At 45.0% G+C, this 19,735-nt stretch overlaps 1 protein-coding gene across 10 annotated transcripts in view; it reads left to right on the top strand.

The window, feature by feature from the left end:
* Positions 1–18,892, top strand: part of cacna1b (calcium voltage-gated channel subunit alpha1 B) — a 250,165-nt gene extending 231,273 nt beyond the window's left edge. For 7 of the 10 annotated variants that reach the window (XM_062960067.1, XM_062960066.1, XM_062960065.1 and 4 more), the window contains 4 exons: positions 961–1,071; positions 5,341–5,542; positions 7,961–8,163; positions 9,180–18,892. In XM_062960067.1, coding sequence (XP_062816137.1) covers positions 961–1,071; positions 5,341–5,542; positions 7,961–8,163; positions 9,180–9,722 — 1,059 coding nt within the window. In that variant the 3' untranslated portion in view covers positions 9,723–18,892. Of the gene's footprint in view, positions 1–960; positions 1,072–1,639; positions 1,676–5,340; positions 5,543–7,960; positions 8,567–9,179 lie in introns of those variants that run through there. The other 3 variants (XM_062960070.1, XM_062960069.1, XM_062960068.1) reach the window with 3 other exon arrangements.
* Positions 18,893–19,735: the final 843 nt, after the last annotated feature.

Raw genomic sequence — 19,735 nt, 5'->3', positions numbered from 1 at the left:
TGTTCTCAGGGGAAACCTCTCTCTTCCAACTCCTTATCTTGGGTTGCTAAGGAATGACTAGGTAAAAGGTTCAGTTCTTCCTGAATATCAGGAAGAATTTCCTCACTGTGAGAAGGGCTGTTCGGCAGTGGAACTCTGCCCCGGACTGTGGTGGAGGCTCCTTCCTTGGAGGCTTTTAAGCAGAGGCTGGATGGCCATCTGTCGGGGGTGCTTTGAATGAGATTTTCCTGCTTCTTGCAGGGGGTTGGACTGGATGGCCCCTGAGGTCTCTTTCAACTCTATGATTCTATGATTCTAGGTTTGCCCTACCATCCGATGCCAGTCAGCTTGGCTCTGAAGCTATTTCACTCTTAGGCCCGTTCTCTCAGGCAGAATCCTGATCTAAAATACCCTCATTTCCCTCACTGGAAATCCCATCAGTCCTCTCAAACTCTTGATAAAACCATCTCCTCATCTTCAGCCTCTGGCTGAACTACAACAGCTGCTTTTAAAATGTCCCAGATTAGGGCTGCCATGTCAGGATTGTCACAGATGTTGAAATTTCAGGGCCAAGACTCAAATCTTAGAGACAATCCCTTGTGACATCCCAGAAGCCAAACCCTGGTGATCTTACAAGGGGTCCGATTAAGCACAATCCATTAAACAGATGCATTCCATTCAAATAATGAACACTAAGTCTAAATGAAGAACATATTACACACACCTCTTTAAGGCAGAGCTCTCATCCTGAGATTCAGGGTAAGAAGAGGACCCTAACATCTCTAAGGTATATTAGGCCTTGATGTGGCCAGTTGGAATGACTTGGAGTGAAGATAGCCAAAGTGTAACAGGTTAGGGTTAGGGTTAGGGTTAGCAGCTAAACTCAACCAAGCCAGTGGAGAGGTTCTTGCAAATACTACTGAGAGTTTGGGTTGCAAAGTCCACACTAAGCAGCTATTCTTCCACTCCTGTTCCTCTTAGGGAGTTGAAATGCGAGAGATCAGCCCAACTCAGGTTAATGGAGAACACCAACTTAGCCTGGAGAGCCAGGGGCGAGCAGCTTCCATGCCACGCTTGGCAGCTGAAACTCAGGTGAGTATGGGAGGCTTAACTGGCCATGGAAGACTGGCAGGAAGTCATGGATTCAGCCCCGCTTCCTTTCTTTCTATTTGTCGCATCAGGAAGGTATTTGTTTAGGACATATGTGTATTGCAATGGGCTACTCGGTTCATAACAATCCTCCCAGGTACTATTGCTGTGCAACCTTGACTCATTTTTAAGAGATTTTAGGATGGGGAGATGCACAGCATTAATAGTACTTGATGGATTGTCCCACCATTCCCTCCATTCCTTCATTCTAGAGATATTTGTGTCAATCTGATCTGTAGTAGAACCATGCAAGGGTTTGGATTGTCGCTCTTGGATTGTCGCTCCCACCTTGTTCCACGGATAACATTGCACTAACATCCATTTCTGTCTCTTGTCTCCATCCACTCTCCTCCCCTTGGCTCGTCTTCTTGCTCTTGTTTCCTCCTCCTTCCTCTCTTCCCTTTCTCACCGTCGGCCCCTTCTCCCTTCCGTCATCTCATCACCGTCTTCTGCCAATGGCTGTACTGACTGGGGATGCTTCCCATCTTGTTTCTGTCCGGATTGCTTCCAGAGGAGCAAAATGCGGTCACCGGGGCGTTACCTGGCAGTATGTAGCCTGCTTGAACTCAGTTCTATCTTCTAAAGTGGGCTTAAGGAGTCGCTTGTCCAATCGTTGTTAATCCTTTGACTTGTTTGCACATTTTGGACTGCAAGCTATTCCTACATGGAATTTTCTGCAGTGAATCTATGTTGGGAATACAGTTACCATGATTCACTGGGCACACTCCTAAGGGATTTTTTAGTAGGGTTGTGCATTCGGGGTAAACCGGCTTTTGTTAGGGCCCTCAATCTGTTTTTTGGGAGCTTCCCAAAATTGTGAGGACAGATATCTGTTTTCGCTTTAGGACCCCAAAAGATCCATGTTCTATGGGACCATTATGGGGGGGGGGGTCTTCCCACCCATGCTCCCCTTCCCGTCACGTGCTTTAAGGAGGCTTCTTACCAGGATGCTGTTTCTACTCTAGAAGAGGCGCTCGGCTGCAGGCACTGGCAGGCACGTGTGCTTTCTGGGCCTTCCTGGACACCAAACCACACATGCACGCTCCTTGGAAAGAGAGTGTATGTGTGATGTGGCGTGCAGGCCCAGAAAGTGTGTGTGCCTGCCAGTGCCTGCAGCCGAGCGCCCATTACCCTAGAGTAAGAGGCACTCAACTCAACTGCAGGTGTGTGCGTTTTCTGTGCCTGCCTTTCCAAGGAGAGAGTGTGTGTGACATGGCATGCAGGCAGCCCAGAAAGTGCATGTGCTTGGTGCTTGGCTGCAGGCATGCATGCTTACTGGGCCTGCATGCCATGCCACACACACACTCTCCTTGGAAAGAGTGTGTGTGCGTGGCATGGCATACAGATCTAGAAAGTGTGTGCACCTGCAGCAGAGCGCTTCTCTTTCCGGGCCTGGACGCCATGCCACACACACTCTCTCCTTGGAAAGAGTGTGTGTGCATGGCATGGCATACAGATCTAGAAAGTGTGTGCACCTGCAGCAGAGCGCTTCTCTTTCCGGGCCTGGACGCCATGCCACACACACACTCTCCTTGGAAAGAGTGTGTGTGCGTGGCATGGCATACAGATCTAGAAAGTGTGTACACCTGCAGCAGAGCGCTTCTCTTTCCGGGCCTGGACGCCATGCCACACACACACTCTCCTTGGAAAGAGTGTGTGTGCGTGGCATGGCATACAGATCCAGAAAGTGTGTTCACCTGCAGCAGAGCGCTTCTCTTTCCGGGCCTGGACGCCATGCCACACACACTCTCTCCTTGGAAAGAGTGTGTGTGCGTGGCATGGCATACAGATCTAGAAAGTGTGTGCACCTGCAGCAGAGCGCTTCTCTTTCCGGGCCTGGACGCCATGCCACACACACTCTCTCCTTGGAAAGAGTGTGTGTGCGTGGCATGGCATACAGATCTAGAAAGTGTGTGCACCTGCAGCAGAGCGCTTCTCTTTCCGGGCCTGGACGCCATGCCACACACACTCTCTCCTTGGAAAGAGTGTGTGTGCATGGCATGGCATACAGATCTAGAAAGTGTGTGCACCTGCAGCAGAGCGCTTCTCTTTCCGGGCCTGGACGCCATGCCACACACACACTCTCCTTGGAAAGAGTGTGTGTGCGTGGCATGGCATACAGATCTAGAAAGTGTGTGCACCTGCAGCAGAGCGCTTCTCTTTCCGGGCCTGGACGCCATGCCACACACACACTCTCCTTGGAAAGAGTGTGTGTGCGTGGCATGGCATACAGATCCAGAAAGTGTGTTCACCTGCAGCAGAGCGCTTCTCTTTCCGGGCCTGGACGCCATGCCACACACACTCTCTCCTTGGAAAGAGTGTGTGTGCGTGGCATGGCATACAGATCTAGAAAGTGTGTGCACCTGCAGCAGAGCGCTTCTCTTTCCGGGCCTGGACGCCATGCCACACACACTCTCTCCTTGGAAAGAGTGTGTGTGTGTGGCATGGCATACAGATCTAGAAAGTGTGTGCACCTGCAGCAGAGCGCTTCTCTTTCCGGGCCTGGACGCCATGCCACACACACACTCTCCTTGGAAAGAGTGTGTGTGCGTGGCATGGCATACAGATCTAGAAAGTGTGTGCACCTGCAGCAGAGCGCTTCTCTTTCCGGGCCTGGACGCCATGCCACACACACACTCTCCTTGGAAAGAGTGTGTGTGCGTGGCATGGCATACAGATCCAGAAAGTGTGTTCACCTGAAGTTGAGCGCCTGTCTTTCTGAGCCTGCATGCCATGCCACACACACACTCTCCTTGGAAAGAGAGTTTGTGTGTGACTAAGTCCAGAAAGCACACATGCCTGCAGCCAAGTGCTTCTTACTCTATTCACTCTCCACCTTGAACCCACAGTGTCCCAATGCCGCACACCTCTATGAACATTCTGGACCAGTTGAACACACTCACCACCATCTAGAGCAGGGGTCACCAAACTAAGGCCCGGGGGCCGGAGGCGGCCCTCCAAGGCCATTTACCTGGCCCCTGCCCTCAGTTTTATAATATAATATTTTTAGATCAGTTTTAATAATATAATATTATATTATATATACATATAATATTGATAGTAATATTATAATGTAATACAAGGTAATACTAATAATAATACCATATAATAATATTAATTATATATTATATATTACATGTAATATTACTAATAATATTACAGTATAGTGGTATAATTCAATATAGTAATATATAATGCTAATATTGTTCTATGCTAAACTATAATATACTGTATATACATATAAATTGTAAGCCGCTCTGAGTCCCCTTCGGGGTGAGAAGGACAGGATATAAATGTAGTAAATAAATAAATAATAATAATAAATAATATACTGTATATATTCGGGGTGAGAAGGACAGGATATAAATGTAGTAAATAAATAAATAATAATAATAAATAATATACTGTATATATTCGGGGTGAGAAGGACAGGATATAAATGTAGTAAATAAATAAATAATAATAATAAATAATATACTGTATATATTCGGGGTGAGAAGGACAGGATATAAATGTAGTAAATAAATAAATAATAATAATAAATAATTTTTTGACAGGCTCGCCCAAAATCTGAAATGACTTGAAGGCACACAACAACAATAATCCTAATTAACTTGACTATCTTGTTGGCCAGAAGCAGGTCCACACTTCCCATTGAAATCCTGATCGGTTTGAGTTGGTTAACATTGTTTTTATTTTTAAATATTGTATTTTTCTTTTGTTGTTGTTGTTGTTTCTGCACTACAAATAAGACATGTGCAGTGTGCGTAGGAATTTGTTCGGTTTTTTTTTTCAAATGATAATTCGGCCCCTCAACAGTCAGAAGGATTGTGGACCGGCCCTCTGCTTTAAAAGTTTGAGGACCCCTGATCTAGAGTAAGAGATGGTTGGCTGCAGGCTCCGTCAGGCATGAGCACTTTCCAGGCCTTCATGCCACACACACACTCTCTTTCCACGGAGAGTGCATGTGTGGCATGGCATGCCTCCTTTCCAAGGGAAAGAGGCAAGTTCTGGGAGGTGCTCGGCCTCAGACTAAATGAGGCTCCAGCTTGCTTTTGTGTCGAGCTGATTTTTGTGCGAATAGGGGGCTTCCCGTTTCCATGCACAGTTTAATGATGCACAGTTTCCTGCTGCCAGTCTGAGAATGCAGGGAAGTGTTAGGTGTGATTGGATCCTGCATCCAGTGAAACTTCTCTCCATGTTTGTCTGCAGCCCATCCCGGACACAAGTCCCATGAAGCGTTCCATCTCCACGTTGAACCCGCAGCGTCCTCATGCCACGCACCTCTATGAACATTCCCGACCAGCTGAACACACTCACCACCATCACCACCACCGCTGCCACCGAAGGAAAGAAAGGAAACAAAAGTCTGTGGACAAGCCGCCCAACCACATGGCCGACGGCGATGCTCCTGGTGAGTGAAATGTGTTGTTTTCTTCCTTCTCTGAGCCACTCACTCTTCCACAATAACCTTGTGAGAACAAGCCAGGCGGAGAACCACCTTGGAGCTTGTCAAAGGTTGTGAAGCTCGACTTTGACAAACTTCAAGGTGAGCTTTACAACCAACGTGATTCTCTTTTTCAATATAGTTTTTATTGAATTTTAAATTTTCCATACAATAATCACTTATATAGCAGTTATATTATATATCATACAATTCTTACATTGTTCTTTTATATCTGCTGTTGATTTGTATCTACTATTATGTTAACATTTGTCTATCTACATTTCTTCACCACTGTGTATCCCCCCTCCCACCCTGAGCCACTTCTTATGTATTACTTTTCCCAATTCCTTGCTATAAGCAGTCTTGCTATTGTCAATACATTTGTTATTTCTTCTTTTTCTTTTTTATCCATCTTATTGTTATTATAAATTGATAATAATGCAATACTAGGACTTCTTTCCAATTTGATGTTCATTATATCCTCTATCTTTTTAAATACTTTATGCCAAAATTTCCTTTCATATTTACAGTGCCACCACATATGTATATACTGTATATACTCGAGTATAAGCCAACCTGAATATAAGCCGAGGCACCTAATTTTACCACAAAAAAACTGGGATAACATATTGACTCGAGTATAAGCCGAGGGTGGGAAATGCAGCAGCTACTGGTAAATTTCAAAAATAAAATTAGATACCAATAAAATTTCATTAATCGAGGCATCAGTAGGTTAAATGTTTTTTAATTTTTACCATATTTCAAAGAAAAACAATAAACTAGCTCTATAAGTGGAAAGGTAGGGCAACACAAACAATATGGTATCAACAATAACCTATAATAATAATAATAATAATAATAATAATAATAATAATAATAATAATAATAATAATAACTTCATTTGGATCCCACCCTATCTCCCCATGGGGGGACAGGCCAGCTTCCAACATAGTAACCGGCAAACATTCAATGCTTATATACACAACGCAGAGCTAGATATAGATCTATAATTATAGATACTAATTTCACATATACATTTCCCCCTGAAATGTTTGCAAATTCATGTGTGTGTGTGTGTGTGTGTGTGCATTTCCCCTACAATATTTGCAAGCCCTATACACACACACACACACACACACACACACACACATACATATATAATATATATATTCATATCTATCTAGACATGTCTATATATATTTGTGTGTTGATTTCCCCCTGTAATATTTGCAAGCCCTATATATAAGTAGGTAAGAATATATTCATATCTATCCAGACATCTTTCTTTATATAGATATTTGCAGAGACTTGCAAACATATGAGGGGAAATTTATATATAAAAATAATGTATATGTATGGCTACAGATACACAGGTATATGGATCTATCTGTATAAAAGATTTGCAAAGACCTGCAAACATGAGGGGAAATTCAGATATAAAATTAATGTATATAGATAGATACAAATATAAAGGTACATAGAGATTGCAAAAGCTTGCAAGAGGTTAATGCCTATATATCTGTAGGAGAGTTTAACAAATATTTCAGGGAAAAATGCTTTCATAAGATTAATGAATATATATTTTTCTTCTTCCTGACTTGCAAGGGTGTCTTTGTCTTTTCAAAACATTCCTTTAGTTAAGAGCGAGGGAGGCTTTGCAAAAGAAAACACACTGATAAGGAAGGGTAAGAGAGAACTAGATCACATATTGCAAGCAATAGCCTGCAGGCTCCCTTGCCAGCCTTGACTTTGACCCGATTATAAGCCGGGGAGGCTTTTTTAGCTCATAAATAAGGGCAGAAAAATTCCTTATCTTTGAGTATATACGTTATGTTCCCACCATCAACACTCTTATATTTCATACTTATTTCATTGCATCAACTGTATATGTATATATATCTTGTATGTTGTTTTATTCACCTCTGTGCCCCCCCTCCCTCCGAGCCACTTCAATTTGCATTCTCTTTCCAAAATACCATTTCTTCTTGTGGAGGTAATTTCCCATCTACTTCTTTTAAACCCTTCTCAATAAATTTCCCCCAAACCTCATCAAAGTCATTTTCCTTCCATACCCCCTTTCCTAACTCTTAACCTACATGCCATTTATTGCTAATTTTCATAGTTCTTTATACAATTCTTCGATTGGTATGTTTATTTTACCTTTCCAGTTCTTTGCTATCAACAACCTTGCTACCGTTAACATGTTGTTTATGGCATCCTTCTCTGTTTTTTTCAATTTCTTGACATTAAATAATGACAACAATGCAATACTTGCACTTTTTCCCATCTTCATATCCACTAAATACCTTCCCCCAAAATTCATTTACCTATTTACATTGCCACCACATATGTATATATGTACCCACCTCCTTTTGGTTCTTCAAGGAGCCGATGCTGCATCCAAAGTGAAGAAGCAAGAGCGGGGGCGGTCCCAAGAACGGAAGCTGCACTCCTCTTCTTCCTCCGAGAAGCAGCGCTTCTACTCCTGCGACCGATACGGAAGCCGAGAGCATTCTCAGCCCAAGCCGTCGGAGCGCAGCCGGCCAACCTCCCCCAACGGCGGGCAGGAGCATGAGACCCAGAAACAGGTGAGAATCCAAAGCCAATCTGCAATGGCCTTGAAAGAGACCTTGTGCCTACTTCCCATGGATGCCTAGGTGGCCCTTCGACCGAGAACCTGGAAGAGCCTTTCCCAATTTGGGTCCCTTAGGAGATTGTTGGACTCCGTCACCCACCATTCATGATTTTTGGTGCCATCTGACCGGACTGAAGAAGGTTGCCCTTGGTTGTCAGTGAAGTGGAGAGCATCAGGAAGCAATCCCATTATGGGTGTGAGAACTCGGTGTCTTAAACAGTCTTTTCTAATATGGGGAGGAGGGCAAAGGTTCTGGGTAACAGCCTCCATCAGCTCAAATGTCCAGGATGGCGAGAGAGGCAATGTAGAAAGACCAGAGTGGCCTCATAATGCTTGAATAAAACAGGAGCAGATAATCTGGTTGGTTACATATTTGGGCACATGGTGACCATTGCTCCAAAACAAGCAGAGAGTCTCGTATCGAAATGGGAGTGTCTGCTTGTGTTGCCTGCCCCTAATCCAGCAGATCCTATGTGCAATCCAGAACAAAGATCCAACCAGTTGGAACACTGCAAAGGACAAAGTTGTGGTCCTTTTCACACTACACAATGATGACCCCATGAGTAGAACCCTGAGTAGATTTGCCACTCTGCTCACATGGAAATCATCAGCCACTACAGCTTCCTATTAATGGCATTTATCTTGTTGGGTCCGTTCACCGTCGTATGTCCCTATGCTTCTATGTTCCCAAATCCTTCTTTGGTTTCCTGGGTCTAGATTGTTCCTCAGTCCTCCCTTTGTTCCCTGATTGTGCCCGTCTAAACTCTCTCCTTTGCTTTTTCTTTCATCTTCTGACATGCCCTTCCATTCACGTCACTTGTTCTTCTGTTGTTTGGTTGCCCCCCTACCCTACTACCATGTGCCGCCTTGTTTGTCCGGTATGTTTTCTTTTGCCGCCGTCCCCCCCTGGTTATTATTATTTCTTTCCCGTTCTTTTTGTTCATTTGCTTTGTTCCAATTTTCATGTAGGGCAGTGGCTCAGTTAATGGGAGCCCCTTGCTGTCGACCTCTGGTGCTAGCACCCCGTGCCGCGGGCGGAGACAGCTGCCGCAGACGCCGCTGACCCCGCGCCCCAGCATCACGTACAAGACCGCCAATTCCTCGCCGGTGCACTTCCCGGGTTACCAGACCGGCCTGCCGACCTTCTCCCCGGGACGCCTGAGCCGGGGCCTCTCTGAGCACAACGCTTTGCTGCATGGCGACTCCCAGGGCCCTTCCTCGCAGACCCTGGTGGCACGGATCGGGTCGGATCCTTACCTGGTCCACCGGGAGGACAGCGACAGCCCTGACCACGCCGTGCCTGAGGACACGCTCACCTTCGAGGAGGCCCTGGCTACAAATTCGGGACGCTCCTCCCGGACGTCTTACGTCTCCTCGCTGACATCCCAATCCCACCAAATCCGTAGAGTCCCCAACGGGTTCCACTATACCTTGGGCCTCAGCGCCGGCCCCGGGACGAGCACTCGGGCGCGGAGTTATTACCACGAACGAGACGAAGATGATTGGTGCTAGCAGGACCAAACCCGTTCTCTGCACACTGGGAATCGATGAGTTTTATCATCTCCGTGTCTGTGCTTGCACGCATGTTCAGCCCCATGGTATCCAGGCTGGAGGGGGAATGAGGGGGTGACCAGTACCTCCACACGCACCGAGACGACTGCCCTACGATGCACCTACAAGACCATGGGAGATGACACCGGCTTTTCTGGTTGCACCTCATCTCTTATCAGGCACCAGATCAAATTGGAGAAGGAAAGTCCGAGGTGGGAAGAGCTGGCTCCTACTTTGCTCCATCTTGCCTTGTCGAGGTCAACTTCTTCCCTTGCCCCTTGCCCACCCAACGAGATGACAAATCTGTAGTGAATGCAAAGAGCCAAGAGTGAGGAAGGTTGAACTTGGTTCCGTAGACCTTTCTGGCACACAGTTGCTAAGATGGAGATGAAGGTTGTGCACAAACTCCAGGAACACAGTTGGTAGGAAGGAGAAGAAGCTTGTACACAAACTCCAGAAGCTGGTTTCTCTTTTCCACTCTTTCCAAGTTGGAAGTTGCTGAGCTGGACATTTGGGCTTCTTCCTCGCCGGCCAACGATCCTTCTCAACGGAGCCAGAAACACAACCTGTCAGCCAACAAGAGGCACCAAGTTGCCATTCATGATCCTGTTTCATTTCCACATTGATGTCAAAGTTCCCAAGGAGAGCGAGCGATTTTGGGGCAAGGACAGTGTTCGAGCTGCTGCTCACTTATTTGAGATTTTCTCTGTGTGTAAACACAAGGTGACTCTTCGATCACTTCCATCTTGTTTACAAATCCGTGTGTGTGCGGGAGGGGGGAAAAAACCCAGAGGGGAAGGAGATGTAATGGAGGTTTTCTATTGGATAAACTTTAACTTTCCATTGTGTGCATTCTTTTTGGTGAAATGTGCAGCGAAAGAAGAAGACAAACAAAAGGCAAAGAGTCCTCCGCTGTAGAGAACTCGTCCGGTGGTCGTTCCAGCCCTACTGTTGTTGTTGTTCTTTTTCTTACCGAAGGCGCCAGTTCTTCACTTCTTAAGTGCCTAACCTTGGGAATCTCTCACAGTGGTGACGCATGTTTAGGACGCATCAGGAGGACATGAGAAGAGAGGCAGGGAAGATTGTGCCCACGTCTTGGGAAGGGGCATAATCTCCAGAGCTCTGAGCTCAATTCGAAGCAGAGTTGAATCTTTTTGTCTATCCGCAGGGAGGGTCAACATGTTCAGATGTTGTCGCTTTTCAACATCTCAACATCCCAGGGTCCATACTTTTGCAAGAAAGTGGGACCCTTGGTTGGTTCCTATCAAGGCAATTGGAGCGGCACCCTCAACCCTGCGAGAGAGGCGAAATAGAGAAAGAAGGGAACCTAATTCCGATTCTCAGGGATGAGATTTCTGTTTCTGGTTTTGTTTCTCTTTTTCTTTTAATCCGTGTGCGTGCGTGCATGCATGTGTGTGTCAGCTACTTCTTTGGTGTATGTGTGTGTTTCTGTATATGCACATGCTCGTCGCAAACCCGGGGACAATATTATCCATCAAACAACAGGCCTGTCCCGTCGTGGTGGGCACAGATTCGACCTGAAAGGGCAAAAATAGAGCTATGTTTGGAGAGGGAGGCGGTTATAACGAAATGGACTGTAAGGAAGAGATGTGGTGAAAAATTATAATTTTGGAGGATGTAATGTTGAGATTATGGGCATTGTTTGGAGACTGAATAGCGGAGAGGGAGGCGGTCGTGACAAAATGGACTTGTAAGGAAAAGATGTGGTGAAAAGTTATAATTTTTGGAGGACGTAATATTGAGATTATGGATGCCCCAAAAGCAGATCTGTGCTAATATGGGGATCATACATTTTGTGGTTAAGGAACCAGGACTGAGCATACACTTGATCAGGGGTCCCTAAACTAAGGCCCGTGGGCCACATGCGGCCCTCCAAGGTCACTTACCTGGCCCCTCTCCTAAACTTTAGACTTAGGGTTGACCTAAGTCTACCTGGTCTTTGGAGGTCTCTTTGCTTATCTATGGTCTTATGAGATCGTCTAGATGGTCTTTGAAGGTCTCTTTGCAAAGCTAAAGCCTTATGAGACCATCTAGATGGCTTTTGGAGGTCACTTTCCTTACTTCTGGTTTTATGAGATTGTCTTGATGGCCTTTGGGGGCCCCTTTCCTTACCTATGGTCTTATGAAACCATCTAGATGGTCTTTGAGGTCCCTTTTCTTATCTATGGTCTTCTGATGGCCTAGTGAGATCATCTAGATCACCTTTGGGGGCCCCTTTCCTCACCTATGGTCTTATGAAACCATCTAGATCAGGGGTCCTCAAACTTTTTAAGTGGAGGGCCAATTCACTGTCCCTCAGATTGTTGGGGGGGGGGACTATGATGTAATTGTCCAAAATAGGATTGCTGTTGTTGTGTGCCTTCAAGTCATTTCAGACTTAGGTCAACCCTAAGTCTAAAGTTTAGGACAGAGGCCAGGTAAATGACCTTGGAGGGCCCATGGGCTTTAGTTTGGGGATCCCTGATCTAGATGATCTCATAAGACCATAGGTAAACAAAGAAACCTCCAAAGACTATCGAGATGGTCTCATAAGATCATAGGTAAGGAAAGGGATCCTCAAAGACCATCTAGATGGTTTCATAAGACCATAGGTAAAGAAAGGGACCCTCAAAGGTCATCTAGACCGTCTCATAGGACCATAGGTAAGGAAAGGGACCTTCAAAGGTCATCTAGATGGTCTCATAGGACCATAGGTAAGGAAATTGACCTTCAAAAGCCATCTAGATGGCCTCACAAGGCCGTAGCTAAGCAAAGAGGCCTTCAAAGACCATCTAGACGATCTCATAAGTAAGCAAAGAGACCTTCAAAGACCAGGGAGACTTAGGTCAACCCTAAGTCTAAAGTTTAGGACAGGGACCAGGTCAGTGACCTTGGAGGGCCACATCTGGCCCATGGGCCTTAGTTTGGGGACCCCTGATCTAGGTGGTCTTTGAGGTCCCTTTTCTTATCTATGGTCTTCTGATGGCCTTATGAGATCATCTAGATGGCCTTTGAGGGTCCCTTTCCTTACCTATGGTCTTATGAGACCATCTAGATGGTCTTTGGAGGTCTCTTTGCTTACCTATAGTCTTATGAGATTGTCTAGATCATGGACCTCCAAGGCCATTGACCTGGCCTCTGTCCTAAACTTTAGACTTAGGGTTAACCTAAGTCTGAAATGACTTGAAGGCACACAACAACAGCAACAATCCTAATTTTGGACTATTTCATCCTAGTCCGGCCCCCCAACAGTCTGAGGGACCGTGAATCGGCCCTCCACTTAAAAAGTTTGAGGACCCCTGCACTTGATGATATACCTGTGGGCAGTCTTGCACAACATACAACCCGCGGGCCATTTACAACACCGTGAAGGGTTCGGGGCGACCCAAAGAGGTTGCCACTCTCACCAGTTCCCCACATGTTGTTCCCTGCGTATCCCTGCTTTCTATTGCAGCACCCTTGTCTGTCCCCATTAATGAGATTCCCCATTGATTTCCTATGGGGCGATTCCCCTACCCCACTCGCACCCCCATGTCTTAGGTCTAGGAAGAGGTTTTAAGCGAACCAAAGGTCATGTCCTGCTTTGGAAAAGGATCTATATAAATAGATGCCACATTTGCTCTCCTCCAGTCTGTTTGGACTTCTCCTGTGGTATATCTTTCAAATATTTTTAATTCTTTCTCAAAGTAATTAAAAAGATGCACTTGGGTTGCTCATTTGAAAGGTTTTAAACATGCCAGGAACTGTGTTGTCGAAGGCTTTCATGGCCAGAATCGCTGGTTGCTGTGAGTTTTCCGGCCTGTATAACCATGTTCCAGAAGCATTCCCTCCTGAGGTTTCGCCCACTATGTTCCAGAAGCATTCTCTCCTGATGTTTCACCCACATCTATGCCAGGCATCCTCAGAGGTTGCGAGGTCTGTTGGAAACTAGGCAAGTGGGGTTGATATATCTGTGGAATGATGTCCAAGGCTGGAGAAAGAACTCTTGTTTGTTTGAGGCAAGTGCTTAGTATTGAATGGCCTTGCAGCTTCAAAGCCTGGCTGCTTCCTGCCTTCGACAACACATTAGTTAATAGTTGGGACTTCTTAAATAATAGCTCTCCAGCAACCAGAAACTACATTCATCCAGCACCTACCAATAGGATTTTAATGGTGTGTTTCATATTGTATTTAACAAATAAATAATTTTCATGTATTTATTTGTTTGCCCTGTAAGTGAAAGACCTATGGAATATCCAGGGTGGGAGAAAGTGTGTGGATGTTGCAATTGGCCACCTTGATCGCCATTGAATGACCTTGCAGCTTCAAAGCCTGGCTGCATCCTGCCTGGGAGAATCCTATGTTGGGAGATATAGGCCTAGTTTCCAACAGACCTCACAACCTCTGAAGATGCCTGCCGTAGATGTGGGCAAAACGTCAGGAGAGAATGCTTCTGGAAAATGACCATACAGCCCGGAAAAACTCACAGCAACCCATGCCAGAAACTAATTACTTTGGGGCCTTGGGTTATGACTAGTAACTACTTATTATTATTATTATTATTATTATTATTATTATTATTATTTTAAAACTACCAAACTCTGGTCATCCCACTGGCACTGGAGCAGTTTTCGTTTTTCTATGAGTTGCAATTTTTATTTATTTTTCCAAGCGTTGGTGCTTTCTATGGACACTAGGTGTTGCTGCAGTGCCTATTGTTGAGCGGAAAAAAAATGATTCAGAATCAGAACTGCTGGTAGAAATAAGGGGGGGGGGAAGCATCCAAAGATGGGTTGCTGTGAGTTTTCTGGGTGGTATGGCCATGTTCCAAAAGCATTCTCTCCTGACGCTTCGCCCACATCTGTTCAATTGTTTCAAAGCTCCCTGCTTGGGCGGTGATGGCACGAGAGAAGCCTCCCAGAGGATGGTAAAACATCCAGGCATCCGCTGGGCAACGTCCTTGTAGAGGACCAATTCTCTCACTCCAGAAGCGACTTGCAGCTTTTCAAGTTGCTATTGACACAAAATAAAATCTGGTTGACATTTTGAGTAGGATCCAAACGCAAATTGAGTTGACCCTAATTCTGGTTTGAGGGGCTCTGAAATTGCATGTAGCCCACACCCTGTACTAATGTTACTCATTGTTTATACTTTTTTGCATCTGGATATATGAACCGGCATATGCAAACGGATGCAAATCTGTGTCCTCTTTTGGGACAGGGCTGATTTGTGAAGCCAGGACGATCTGTTGCGGATCATGGGCATGATTTTTTGTTTTGTTTCCAAACCACCAACAACAATGTTGTAGGGCTATGCAACAGGAAGAAGCTTTTCGCAGACGGAAACCGATCCAAAGGGGAAGTTGGGAGGGAAGAGAGGCCAGTGAGCAAAAAATTATTTATTTATATATATATATATATATATATATATATATATATATATATACACACACACACACACACACACACACACACACACACACACACATACATACAGACTCGTCATCCATTCTGGAGCTTTCCCTCCTGGGTTCTCCCCCTCCTGTTTCAGGCGACAGCATGACCGTGACCAAATGTTTTCTACATTTTACTCTGTCAAAGGCACAATCCTTTTCTTGGGGGAAATTTTTTAAAAACAGGAAAACCTTTTTTAAAAGACGATTCCATCCGACTCCAGGAGATCATGGGGTGGAAACACTTCTCCAACCGACCGACCGTGCATGCAATCAATCCGAGATGAAGGCAAATGGCTTTTATTTTTCTTTGTCGTGGTCTCGATTAATTACAGTCTCTGCTCCCCATCTTTGTACATGTCCGTTTAATGTGACAGGCCCACCAAAGGAGGCCTCTCATCTACACTGGCCGTTTAATGCAGTTCAAAGCTAGATAATTTGAAGTGAGCCTTGTGCGACGCGGCGAGATAATAAACCATTATGGGAAGGAAGGAAAAAGTAAGGAAGGAAAAAGCAAGGAAGAAAAAAAGGAGATAGGCAGACAGGGAGGAAAGAAGGAAAGAGAAGTAGGGAAGGGAGGAGAAAACTAGGGAAGGAAAGAAGCAAGAAAGGCAAGGCAGGCAAGCAAACAGGCAAGCAGGAAGGCAAGCGGGCAGGAAAGCTGGCAAGCAGGCAAATAGGCAGGCAGGAAGCTGGTAAGAAAGCAAGCTGGTAAGCAGGCAAACAGGCAGGCAGGTAAGCTGTCAAGCGGGTAAACAAACAATCTGGTAAGCAGTCAAACAGGCAGGCAGGCTGGCAAAGTGGTTAAGCAAGTAAGTTGGTAAGGCAGGTAGGCTAACAGGCTGGTAAGCATGCAAACAAGTAAGCAGGTAAGCTGGCACATTGGTATGCATGCAAACAAGTAGGCAGATAGGCTGGCAAGTTGGTAAGTTAGCAACCCTTTTTTTCGTGTCAGGAGCGACTTGAGAAACTGCAAGTCACTTCTAGTGTGAGAGAATTGGCCGTCTGCAAGGACGTTGCCCAGGGGACATTGCCTGGATGCTTTACCATCCTGTGGGAGGCTTCTCTCATGTCTCCACAAGGGAAGCAGGAGCCAACAGGTGGAAGCTCACCCCACTCCCCGGATTCAAACCACTGACCTTTTGGTCAGCAGTCCTCTGAACACAAGAGTTTAATCCATTGCTCCACTGGACGGGCAGGCAAGGAAGCAGGAAGACAGGCAGGCAGGCAAGCTGGCAAACAAAAGACAGGCAAGCAAGCAGGCAGGTAGGCAAACTGGTAAGATGGCAAGCAGGCAGGCAAGCTGGCAATAGAGTTGTGCACATATTTGTTTTCTTCTGTTTCTTTTGGTACCTTCGGGACCACGTAACAGTTAGGACCCTCCGGGTACAAAAGGGTTTAATCCAGGGGTCCCCAAACTAAGGCCCGTGGGCCGGATGCAGCCCTCCAAGGTCATTGACCTGGGCCCTGTCCTAAACTTTAGACTTAGGGTTGACTTAAGTCTACCTGGTTTTTGGAGGTCTCTTTGCTTACCTGGGATCTTATGAGCTCGTCTAGATGGTCTTTGAAGGTCTCTTTGCTTAGCTACGGCCTTATGAGACCATCTAGATGGCTTTTGGAGGTCACTTTCCTTACCTATGGTTTTATGAGATTGTCCAGATGGCCTTTGGGGGCCCCTTTCCTTACCTGTGGTCTTATGAAACCATCTAAATGGTCTTTGAGGGTCCCTTTCTTTACCTATGGTTTTATGAGATTATCTAGATGGCCTTTGAGGGCCCCTTTCCCTACATATGGTCTTATGAAACCATCTAGATGGGCTTTAAGGGTCCCTTTCCTTATCTATGGTCTTCTGATGGCCTAATGAAATCATCTAGATAGTCTTTAAGAGTCCCTTTCCTTACCTATGGTCTTATGAGACTATCTAGATGGTCTTTGGAGGTCTCTTTGCTTACCTATGGTCTTATGAGATTGTCTAGATCAGGGGTCCCCAAACTAAGGCCCTCCAAAGCCATTTACCTGGCCTCTGTCCTAAACTTTACACTTAGGGTTGACTTAAGTCTGAAATGACTTGAAGGCACACAACAACAATAATCCTAATTTTGGACTATTTCATCATAGTCCGGCCCCCCAACAGTCTGAGGGACTGTGAATCGGCCCTCCACTTAAAAAGTTTGAGGAACCAGCGTCACCGGGGGCTCCTTCCTCTAGAATAGGAAACAGCTTTAAGAACGTTCCTCCTTTAAATGCCTTGGAAAGACTGTGTGCAGGTCCGAGAGAGAAAGCATATGCACCAGCCTGCAGCACGTTTCTCCTCCTCCTCTAGAGTAGGAGACAGCTTGAATGCCTAAAATGATGGGAAGGGGAGCCTAGGGAGTCTCCCTCATAATGGGCTGGATACAAGACGAATCCTGTCTTCCCTCCTGAACTCGGGAGCCTCCCGAAAAAACGGACACCGAAACGGATCGCGGTTTACGCGGATTGCACAAGCCTAGTAGGCCAGCAGGAAGCCAGGTAGGAAAGAAGCAAGTGAGGAAGAACAAGGAGGGAATGGGCAGAGAGAGCAGGGAAGGAAAGTGGAAGAAAGGGAAGGGAAGAAGAGAGAAATAAAAGGTAGCTGTTGCACTGCAACCCCATTGGAAAGACTACCAAAAGTGATAGCAACGTTATGGAAAATCAGTAGATATAGTAGGAGAAGAAAGAGGTCAGTGCCGGTTCTCCGGTGGCGAGGGGAGATGCTTGTTGTCAAACAGCCTTAACGTCGTCTTTTTTTGTCAATGCACAGCCAAGGCTCTGTTGCAGTTAAAGTTCTTTCATGACTATGTCTCATCCAAAGCACAGCGGTGCCTTTGCGGTACTAGATCAGGTTCCTTCCCACTCCATAAAAGGATTGCATTTGAAACAAAAAAAAAATTCTGATTTGGAACACCCATTTTCTTCCCAGTTTTAAAAACAACTCAACATGGAGTCTAATCGTTGAAAAATCACGACAGTTTTTGCACAACGGAGACCAAGTCATCCATGAGGCTTGAATCAGTCCTGACTTGAATGTTCTCTGGGTTTCATGGGACATAGTTTGTACTAACTTTAGCTCCACCAAGGCCCAAATATCTCCCAGAATTCTAGAATTGCCAAAACTTGAAGTACAACACTCCCATTTTCTGCATCCCGAAATCAATCTTGTGGTGGCTGTATTTTGAATAAGTAACGTTTGCATGTAAAAAAAAAAATTATATATACATATATACATATGATATAAATATATATATATATAAATATATGTATTTATATATATATATATAAATACAAAAAAACTGTGCATGGGAAAATGTTTATCTTCATACTTTTTGATACCATGTATTCCTCGGTTGTTAATTTTTAATTATATTTGATATCAACTCGGGGGTTTGTTGCAAAACTTTATATTGAAAACCAAGAAAAACAGTGTTACAAAAAAAAAATTAAACAAGAAAAGAAAACGAAAAGCAAACCCGGAAAGGTTCCAAACATGCAACACAATCGGAACTGAACGGGGGGGAAATGAGTTCTGTGATTGACTATTTGAGTAATATTTACCTGCTGCCTGAGTAATATTTATCAGCCAAACTTTGAATTCTGCTGTTGTTTCTAAAATTACATTTTGTATGAAGCAAAGTTCCTTGAATTAAAATAAAACCTTAGGGGGAAAAAATAATACATTGAATGTGATGTGTGATAAAGACTTGATGTGATTGTGCCATGTGCTCTTTCTATCTCTCTCTCTATATATATCTATACTAGCATATGTATCCAGCATTGCATGGGTGTCATTGGGACCAATGCCTGCCTACTTTCTCCCTTTTTCTGTTCTGGGATGGCCTACTTTCTTTTCTTCTTTCTTCCCTCGCTTTCCTTCATATATATTAGTGGTTCTCAACCTTTTATTTTTTGACCAGGGATCATTTTGGCCAGGGACAACTCTGGCCAGGGACCACTTGACCATGGACCACTTTGACCAGGGACCACTTCACCAGGGACCAATTTAACCTGAGACCCTTTGACCAGGGATCACTATAATCTAAGACCACTTGACCAAGAACCACTTTGACCAAGAACCACTTTAACCTGAGACCATTTGACCAAGAACCACTTTGACAAGTGACCACTTGACCAGAGACACTTTAACCTGAGGTCAGTTGACCAGAGATATATATATATCTATAACCTGAGGCCATTTGACCAAGAACCAATTTGACAAGTGACCACTTGACCAGAGACCACTTTGACCAGGGACCACTCTCCAACATGAGTACCAAAAGGGTTACAAATCAGTTTGTGGTCAACTTTAGATTCGGTTTGGTTATTTAGGGTGTTGATTCAGAAAATTTCATTGGATAGACCACATCAGCTCTAGTTTCTGATACAGAACATATGCCATCCAGTGGCCATCTCCTCGCCGACAGAAAACCATATTTAATAACCTAGACCTGATGTGGTCTATCCAATGCAATTTCCTGAATCAGCACCACAAATAACCCCAGGAATAGGCCTAAAAATGAAGACACCA

This window comes from Anolis carolinensis, unplaced genomic scaffold (assembly GCF_035594765.1).
Source record: "Anolis carolinensis isolate JA03-04 unplaced genomic scaffold, rAnoCar3.1.pri scaffold_7, whole genome shotgun sequence".
Classification (NCBI taxonomy): Eukaryota; Metazoa; Chordata; class Lepidosauria; order Squamata; family Dactyloidae; genus Anolis; species Anolis carolinensis.
This window is presented reverse-complemented; position numbering and strand designations above follow the sequence as displayed.